This window comes from Triticum urartu, chromosome 6 (assembly GCF_003073215.2).
Source record: "Triticum urartu cultivar G1812 chromosome 6, Tu2.1, whole genome shotgun sequence".
Lineage (NCBI taxonomy): Eukaryota > Viridiplantae > Streptophyta > Magnoliopsida > Poales > Poaceae > Triticum > Triticum urartu.
In genome coordinates this window covers 111,159,419-111,169,024 of record NC_053027.1, presented here as the reverse complement: position 1 = coordinate 111,169,024, position 9,606 = coordinate 111,159,419, and the positions used below count along the sequence as shown (strand labels likewise).

The 9,606-nt window shown below is 42.2% G+C and overlaps 2 protein-coding genes across 2 annotated transcripts; both read left to right on the top strand.

Annotated features, from left to right (window-relative positions):
- The first annotated feature begins 2,643 nt into the window (after nucleotides 1-2,643).
- LOC125517051 (F-box/LRR-repeat protein At2g43260-like) lies at nucleotides 2,644-6,228 on the top strand. Its single transcript, XM_048682270.1, has 3 exons — nucleotides 2,644-2,917; nucleotides 3,243-4,402; nucleotides 5,838-6,228. Exons 2-3 carry the CDS (start codon nucleotides 3,269-3,271, stop codon nucleotides 5,991-5,993), a joined length of 1,290 nt encoding a protein of 429 aa, XP_048538227.1. The 5' UTR covers nucleotides 2,644-2,917; nucleotides 3,243-3,268; the 3' UTR covers nucleotides 5,994-6,228.
- Nucleotides 6,229-7,764: 1,536 nt separating this feature from the next.
- Nucleotides 7,765-8,837, top strand: LOC125516645. Its single transcript, XM_048682009.1, has 2 exons — nucleotides 7,765-8,541; nucleotides 8,817-8,837. Exons 1-2 carry the CDS (start codon nucleotides 7,921-7,923, stop codon nucleotides 8,835-8,837), a joined length of 642 nt encoding a protein of 213 aa, XP_048537966.1. The 5' UTR covers nucleotides 7,765-7,920.
- The last annotated feature ends 769 nt before the right edge of the window (nucleotides 8,838-9,606 follow it).

The following is a 9,606-nucleotide window of genomic DNA, read 5'->3' as shown; positions in this document are numbered from 1 at the left end:
AATATGATCGAGGTGAATTATGGTGGAGGGGGCACCGCACACGGCTAAGGGATCAATGATCAACTTGTGTGTTCTAGGGTGCCCCTGTCCCCGTATATAAAGGTGCAAGGCGGAGGCCGGCCGGCCCTCCTAGGGCGCGCCAGGAGGAGGAGTCCTCCTCCTAGTAGGAGTAGGACTCCTCTTTCCTACTCCTACTAGGAGGAGGAAAGGAAGGGGGAAGGGGAGAAGGAAGGAGAGGGAGGAAAGGAGGAAAGGGGGGCTAGTCCAATTCGGTTTGGGCTAGGGGGGCCACGCGCCCTGCCTCCTCTCTTTCACCACTTGGCCCATGGGGCCCAATACTTCTTCCCCGTATTCCCGTAACTCCCCGGTACTCCGAAAAATACCTGAATCACTCGGAACCTTTTCGATGTCCGAATATAGTCGTCTAATATATCGATCTTTACGTCCTGACCATTTCAAGACTCCTCGTCATGTCCCCGATCTCATCTGGGACTCCGAACTACCTTCGATACATCAAATCACATAAACTCATAATACCGATCGTCACCGAACGTTAAGCGTGCGGACCCTACGGGTTCGAGAACTATGTAGACATGACCGAGACACATCTCCGGTCAATAACCAATAGTGGAACCTGGATGGTCATATTGGCTCCTACATATTCTACGAAGATCTTTATCGGTCAAACCGCATAACAACATACGTTGTTCCCTTTGTCATCGGTATGTTACTTGCCCGAGATTCGATCGTCGGTATCTCAATACCTAGTTCAATCTCGTTACCGGCAAGTCTCTTTACTCATTTTCGTAATGCATCATCCCGCAACTAACTCATTAGTTGCATTGCTTGCAAGGCTTATAGTGATGTGCATTACCGAGAGGGCCCAGAGATACCTCTTCGACAATTGGAGTGACAAATCCTAATCTCGATCTATGCCAACTCAACAAGTACCATCAGAGACACCTGTAGAGCACCTTTATAATCACCCAGTTACATTGTGACGTTTGGTAGCACATAAAGTGTTCCTCCGATAATCAGGAGTGCATAATCTCATAGTCATAAGAACATGTATAAGTCATGAAGAAAGCAATAACAGTAAACTAAAACGATCAAGTGCTAAGCTAACGGAATGGGTCAAGTCAATCACATCATTCTTTTAACGATGTGATCCCGTTTATCAAATGACAACTCATGTCTATGGTTAGGAAACAAAACCATCTTTGATCAACGAGCTAGTCAAGTAAAGGCATACTAGTGACATTCTGTTTCTCTACGTATTCACGCATGTATTATGTTTCCGGTTAATACAATTCTAGCATGAATAATAAACATCTATCATGAAATAAGGAAATAAAATAATAACTTTATTATTGCCTCTAGAGCATATTTCCTTCATTTCTACCGAGGTAGAATCGCCTCAACACAACACTTAAATGGGTCAGTCCAGTAGTAGGTTGTTTGTTGCTTGCTTACGTACGTGTTAAATTGTTCGTTTTCCCCCATTTTGTTTTATTCTTTTATTTATATATTTGAAATATTCTAATACCAACAAAACATTAATCAATAAATTTGAAGAGTATTCACCACACATTTAAAGATGTTAACGCAGTGCAGAACCTTTTTAACGTAATTTTGGAAAATGTTGATAGCTTTCAAAAATATGTTTGTGACATTAAAAAATGTACACACGTTAAAAATGTTTATACTATGTACAAAAATGTTTCTGTAATGCAAAAAAAAGTTTTTTATATTCAAAATATGTTACAACTTATATTATTTTTTTAACAAAATTTTGGAAAAACATGTATTTGGAAAAATGTTAATCATGTATTTAAAAAATGTTAACCATGCAACAAACATACAATGTATATGAGAAACATAGACATCAAAATATATATTTGAAAATAATACTAATCTTGTGTTTAAAAAATGTGAAATGTGTATGAAAATAATGTTTCAGATGTATACGAATAATGTACAGCGTGTATGAGGAAAAACTAGACATAGCAACATATATATTTTGAAATTAAATTATGTGTTTTAAAAGAGTTAAATTTGTAAAAAAATGTTCTGGATGTATCCGAAAAATTTACATGATGCTTGAAAGAAAGTAGACATGTGTTTAAAAAACAGAGATGCTAGAAACCAGACGTCATATTTGTAGCCATGTCAAATAAAATATTTTTCACGACAGCTTACGTTGACACGAGGATGAAAAATTTAGTTGGCGAGCATGGCAATTTCCCGGCAAAAAAATAAACTAAGGTAGATTTCTGCTCGCCAATTAAAATTGCCATCCTCAGCAAACATAAATTGCCATGAAAAACGTTTGATTTGCCATGCTAAAAAAATCTGCCGTCAGATTTGTAGTGGATACTAAAAATGGCGAAGGAAAAAACAAAGAGAATACCAAGAAAGAAAAATGAAAAGAGAAAAAGTAAAGAAAAAGAAGAAACCATTGCAAAACAGTAGGACACAGTAAAAATCGAGAAAGAAACACCGAAAACCGAGGGAAAATTTAAAAAACCAACAAAAGAAACTGAAGGAAAAAAACAGAAAAAGGCAAAACAGTGCAAAATGATGCTACAGCACTGTGTCGGCCCAGTACTGCAGCGACCCGAAAAAGATTCAGGTGAGCCCTGGCGACTACTTTGGGCTACCAGCAGCCCAGTCGAGTCGGCCGGCGACGGCAGTCTCCTCTCTCCGCTCGCCAGTCGCCACCGCTTCCGCTTTGCCTCCGGCCTCGTCGGCATCCACCCCTCCTCCGGCCGCACGCCCGCGCACCTCACCAGCGTCGGCCCCCGTGACTAGGCTACGCCAGTCTCCACTCGCCACTGCTCCCGCGCCGCCTCCGATCTCGCCGCCATCCATCCGTTCCGGCCGCGCGCCCGCGCACCTCACCAGCGTCGTCGACGTGGTAACAACCCCTCCCTCTTTTCCTGGCCGTCCCCTTGTCACCGCTCAAACCCCTATCTATGGGGCCTCACCAAGTAATAGATGATTTGCTAGGCTTAGCTTTAGGTCTTAATCAGCTTGCACCTTCTAATTTCGTAGCCTCGTAATCATAGGCAAGGGCAATGCAATATAGTAGAATGAAAATCGAAAATATAATCCCCACTTGATGCGAACCTGTTGTCTCTATTGTGCATATTTGTGTGTTCTTGCTCGCCTATTCTCGCCAGATTATTGAGCAACATGATAAGCGTACTCCCCTGTTGTTGTTGTTGTTGTTGTTGTTGCAGGCAAACTGTGACGCCTGCCCTCAGTGATGCCGCAGAAGGTGCGCGTCGCCGCATCCAGCAATGGCGTGCTGCCTGAAGACATGCTGCGTCACATCCTCGTGCGCCTCCCGGCAAAGACGCTATGCCTCTTCCGAGCAGTCAGCCGATCCTGGAGGTCCCTCCTCTCAGATCCGCTCTTCGTTGCAGCGCACAAGTCCCGCCACCCTGGGCCACTAGTTGTCACATGTACCAGTGAATTGTGTCAAAGAGGAGGCACCATTGAGATTATGGACTTGTCTGGCCATGTCGTTAAGCGGATAGCCACCAGCATGGAGAATGCCCGGTTGGAATGCACACGCCACCTGGACCTTATTTGTGTCGCCAGAAATGAGCATCGTTCGACCCGCCATGTGATCAACCCTGCCACGGGGGATACTTTTGCATTGCCCAGTCGCTGTGCAAAGGAGCATGCACATGTGAAACATTTCTTCCCACAATCATTTGACTTTGGACAGGTTGGCTCCACGGGAGAGTACAAGGCTATACGCTGTGTCAGCATTGATGATTCCGAGAGTGAGTCCAGCCCGATGCTCTGTGAGGTCATCACCCTTGATGATGGTCGCCATGCAAGGTGGAGGGGCAAACAGGGCCCTCCGGCCCCTGTCGCAACTAACCGTAACAAAAGTGTCGTTGTCAACGGAGTCGTCTATTTCTTGTTGGAATTTCGACGTCCCACATTTTCTGGGGACCATGTCGAACATGGTAGCATGGCTTTGTTCAACCTTGAGACAGAGGAGTGGATGGGGATTGTTCAAGGTCCAATGCCAGTGCGCAATGGCGGTTACTTTAGTCTATTCATGGAGCTATCGCTGGTATGCTTGGATGGGTTCTTAGTTATGGCACACAATCCTGAATATAGCTCTTTGGACTTGTGGTTTTTGATGGATGCTGAGGAATCTCTCTGGAATAAAAGGTACAGCATAGATGGCCAGCATGAAATTCTCTTTGCTCAACCCTTAGAAATTCTAAGTGATGGGCGGATAGTCCTCTCTGCACCAGGACGGCTAAGGCTCTACAATCCAATTACCAAGACTTTCACTGATTTTGAGATGAGAAATTCCACATTTGTTGGTACTTACACTGGAAGTCTATTGTCTTCAGAGAGCACTTTCACTTCTGAGGTGAGTGTTGTCCTCATACACTTGCAATTATGTACGCATGTTTGGCCTGTCCTTACTATTATTTGCTTCTATTCTTGTATCTTAGAGATAATTTTTTTAGGCAGCGTAGGGAACATCTGTGGGATTAAAGAATTACAGGTGTATTTACAGTAAACAGTTTTGATAGTGTGGTCATGTTTTTCAATCTATTTTATGCCCTTCAAATTGATTTGTATGTATTTGTAGTAAAGAAAATGATGGTCATTAGGTCTGATTGACGATATTTGTTCTACAGTTAGCTTTTTATTGTAGAAGTTGTCAAGCTGTTCAGTTTTGGGCAACCGCAGATTACGATCCTTTTCTTTTTAAGAACGGAAATAGTGGCCGCATTGATAAATTTAGATTGCTGAAGCTTCCTTAACTTTTATTCAAAGATTTACCAGTGATAAATATCACATGTAAGAAGTGCTTGTCTGGAGACGTGTGTCAAAGCACTCCTAGTATAAAAGAAAAAAATCAAGAAAATTAAGGGTCTGATTTGCAATGGTCGCCACACACGTACTGACAGCACCAGTGTTCAGACTTGTGCAGTTTACTTTTGTGGCTGCTCCTATTCAGATTTTGATGGTCAATTCTATTATAGATTGATGACATGTGACCTACTTCCTCTGTTCCATAATGTAGTGCATATAGATTTTTTGAAAAGTCAAGCATCACAAACTTTGACCAAATTTGTGGAGAAAAACATTTACATCTAGAATACAACAACAAAATCTTTTGGTTTTCATCTCCATAAGAGTGGCTGAGTTTTGATGTTGGCTCGCCAAGCCTATCACAACCCTCCTCCTTTACCCGGGCTTGGGACCGATTATGTTGAGACAACATAGGCGGAGTTAAAAATCGCTCTCGTGAGGAATCGAACACCGCGCCATTTAGCTCCAGTGCGTGGTTGGCTTTATATCATTAGATTCATTATAAGATGAACTTTCATACTTTATATATTTGGTATTGTAGATATAAATAGTTATCTCTAATAACTTGGTCAAAGTTTTCAAAATCTGACTTTTCAAAAAAATCTATACGCACTACATTATGGAACAGAGGGAGTATATTTTATGGTCATCTAGTTTGTGTACGCCTCCTTTTCTTATCTGGAGAGTTGTCTATTCTTAGCGGTACATACACATGCATATTTTCTCCAATGAATTTAAATAAATTGCCAGCCATGTTAGATTGGTAAATTGCCTACTCATGTTGTTACCCCTTGCTTATTATTTCCTCATGCTGTATTTTTACATAGTACTCAACTATTCATATGTTATTAAACAAGTGAGAGAATTGAGCAATTGCTAGCCATGATTCATTCCCCCATTCAGCACTACAGAATCATTTTGGCACTGGCAGTATATATCTTGGGTTTTGAGTGAAGATCTGATGCGTCCCTTTCCTCTTGCAGGCTGAACGTTGCACTGTCTGTGGCTGCTATGGCACCCTTGAAGCCATCGAACCTTATGCACTCTGTGAAGACTGTATGTTGCATCAAGCCTTGCTTTTATTGCAGCGTCTGGAAGGCTGCGCTCAACTGGACACACTTTCAGGAATTACCAACTGATAGACAATTTCAAGTATGGTCCAACAAAATCAGTTTTCAAATGTCAGCCTAGTTGTTTTTTCAGAGAACATTGTTGTTTGTATGTTCTTTTTATGATTGATGAAACTTATTTTGGAACATATATTTATATTTGGTACGGAAGAAAATAAGCTTGATTGTGTGATTTCCAAACGCGATGTCAATATGGATCGATTACCATTCTGGATTAGAAAAGAGTGAATCCATGTGGAACAAACATCTCAAACCTCGGAACAAGCCGATGTAGCCACACAAGTCAGATCTATTTTTATTTTTCTTCTGTTATTGACCTTGTTCGAGAGTAGTGTATGAACTCGACTAGCGTCACTTTCTTTGGTAAGGGATGCTCGGGAGGAATGAGAGAGCAAATCAAAATCATTCTTGATGTTCCTAATGAGTCTTTAAAAGAGATACTTAGGTTTGCTCTCTGATGTCTGGAAGTCTTAAGAATGGTTCCTTCGATCAAATACATAAAAGATAGATTGTGGGAGAGGGTTCATGGATCAATGGAGAAGTGTCTTGTCATGTGGCTTCTGCCAGCAAATTGACACAATGTAAAGGAAGTTTTGGTGGGGAAGTAAGAATGGGAAGAGAAAAACGGCGTGGGTCTCATGGGATGACCTCACTATGCCAAAATATATGGGAGGACTTGGTCTATGCCAAAATATATGGGAGGACTTGGTCTATGCCAAAATATATGGGAGGACTTGGTTTCAGACGCTCAAATCCATAACTTGGCAATGGTTGCAAAACAGGCGTGGAGGATGATCCAAGACCCACGTTCTCCTGGTGCTCGTACCTTGAAATCTGTTTATTTCCCATCTACTACTTTTTAGAGGCGGAAGTGGGGAGCCACCCTTCTTAGGTGTGGAGTGTTGTGCACGAAGGGAAAGAAGTGCTTAAACAAGGTCTAATCCGGAGAAGTGGTAATGGTGAAGGCACTAACATATGGAATGGCAATTGGATTCCAGGGGATAATATGTTGAGACTTGTGCACCCCGTTCGGTCAATCCTCCAGAGCAAAGTGGCGGAGCTTATTACTCATGCTGAGAGGAGTTGGAATAGGGAGTTAGTAATGGAGCACATGCAGGCTATAGATGCACATGTGGTGCTGAATATCCCATTGAGTTTGGTCGACAGGGAAGATTGCTGGGCATGGCACTATGATCGGATGGATTTTTTCAGTCCAGTCAGCTTATAAAATGTTGGTTGGCTCCAAACGCAGAAGGCTGGATTGGCTTGAGGGAAGGGAAGGAGCTTGGGATGTACTCCCCGTGTCTTAAATTTAGTACAATTTTATACTAAATTTAGTAGTATAAAATTGAAACACTTATTTTAGGATGGAGAAAGTACATACAACCAGAAAACATAGGTGCAAGCTTTGAAAGTCCAATGTCTCATCAAAATTGAGAAACTTCGTCTGGTGTTTGGCATGAGATTCCATCCCCACAGGGTAAGTGCGGATGCATGGTCGTATGGCTTATTCAAATATCTGCACTATTTGCAATGGGGTGGAGGACACACAGTGTCGGAGCCAGAAAAATCGGACGAGGGGGGTGAGTATTGTCTACGTATATCATTGAGCAGGCCTGTATAGTTTATCATTGATGATATTAAGCTGGAAATTATATTGTTTGGGACGGCGAAGGTGAAGTACGAGAAGCGGGAATTCAACGTCAGAAGTTCTTCTTCGTTGCAGCGCACAAGTCCCGCCACCCTGGGCCACTAGTTGTCACATGTACCAGTGAATTGTATCAAAGAGGAGGCACCATTGAGATTATGGACTTGTCTGGCCATGTCGTTAAGCGGATAGCCACAATCATTTGACTTTGGACTGGTTGGCTCCACGGGAGAGTACAAGGCTATACGCTGTGTCAGCATCGACAATTCCGATAGCGAGTCGAGCCCGATGCTCTGTGAGGTCATCACCCTTGATGATGGTCGCCATGCAAGATGGAGGGGCAAACAGGGCCCTCCGGCCCCTATCGCAAGTAACCGTGACAAAAGTGTCGCTGTCAAAGGAGTTGTCTACTTCTTGCTGGAATTTCGACGTCCCACATTTTCTGGCGACCATGTCGAACCGGGTAGCATGGCTTTGTTCAACCTTGAGACAGAGGAGTGGATGGGGATTGTCAAAGGTCCAATGCCAGTGCGCAGCTTTGTTGAGGACAGTGATGGCAGGTCCAGTTACGTTAGTCTAGCCATGGGGCTATCGCTGGTATGTTTGGATGGGTTCTTAGTTATGGCACATGATCCTGAATATTATTGCCCTTGGGACTTGTGGTTTTTGATGGATATTGAGAAATGTCTCTGGAATAAAAGGTACAGCATAGATCGCCAACGTGAAAATCTCTTTGCTCAACCAGTGGACATTCTAAATGATGGGAGGATAGTCATCTCTGCACCAGGATTGCTAAGATTGTATAATCCAGTTACCAAGACTTACACCGATTGTGGGATGAGGAAATCCTCATCTGTTGGTACTTACACTGGAAGTCTATTGTCTTCAGAGAGCACGTTCACTTCTGAGGTGAGTGTTATCCTCATATACTTTGGAATTATGTATGTATGTTTGTACTGTCCTTACTATTATTTGCTTTCATCATTGTATCTTGGAGATAATTTTCTAGGTGATGTGGGGAACACCTGTGGGTTAAAGAATTATAGCTGCATTTTTAGGAAAAACAGTTGTTGCAGTGTCATAGGTGTGACGCACAACATTAGCATACGGATTTTTCCATTTATTTGTGGTCATGTTTTTCAATCGATTCTATGCCCTTCAAATTGATTTATATGTATTTGTAGGTATCATATAATGGTTATTAGGTCTGATTGATGGTACTTATTCCATATTCAGATTTTTATTGTAGTGTCAAGAGCCTACCCCAACTTGTTTGGGACTAAAGGCTTTGTTGTTGTTGTTGTTGTTGTTGTTGTTGTCAAGTTGTTCAGTTTTTGGCAATTGCAGATTATAATCCCTTCTTTTTAGAATGGAAATTATGGTCACATTGATAAATTTAGAATGCTGACTATATGATGGATCTTTTTGAGAAGTGGGTCTTATTCAAAGATCCACCAGTGAGAGTATCACATGTAAGAAGTGTCCGTCTGTCGATGTGTGTCATAGCACTCAAATATAGAATAAAAAAAAAATCAAGGATCTGATTTGCCATGGTCGCTACAAACCTACCTACAGCACCGATGTTCAGATTTGTGCAGTTTACTTTTGTGGCTGCTCGTCCTATTTATATGTCGTTGGTTAATTTATAGATTGACAGGTTATCTACATTTTATGGTCATCTAGTTTGTGTATTCTTCTTTCCAGTTAGTGACACGTACACATACTCCACCCTTTCGGGTCTGTAAGGCTGAATGCATATTCTGAGATTTACTTTGACCATCAATAAAGTGGCGGCCAGGTGCATGTAGCTCCTGCTTTCCCTACATTTTTGTAAAGGCTGTTTCCAGGACTTGAACCCGTGACCTCATGGTCACAAGGCAGCAGCTTTACCACTGCGCCAAGGCTTTACTTTGACCATCAATATTATATGAAATGTATGACTTGAAGATTATACCATTGGAAACTTCTTTCAAA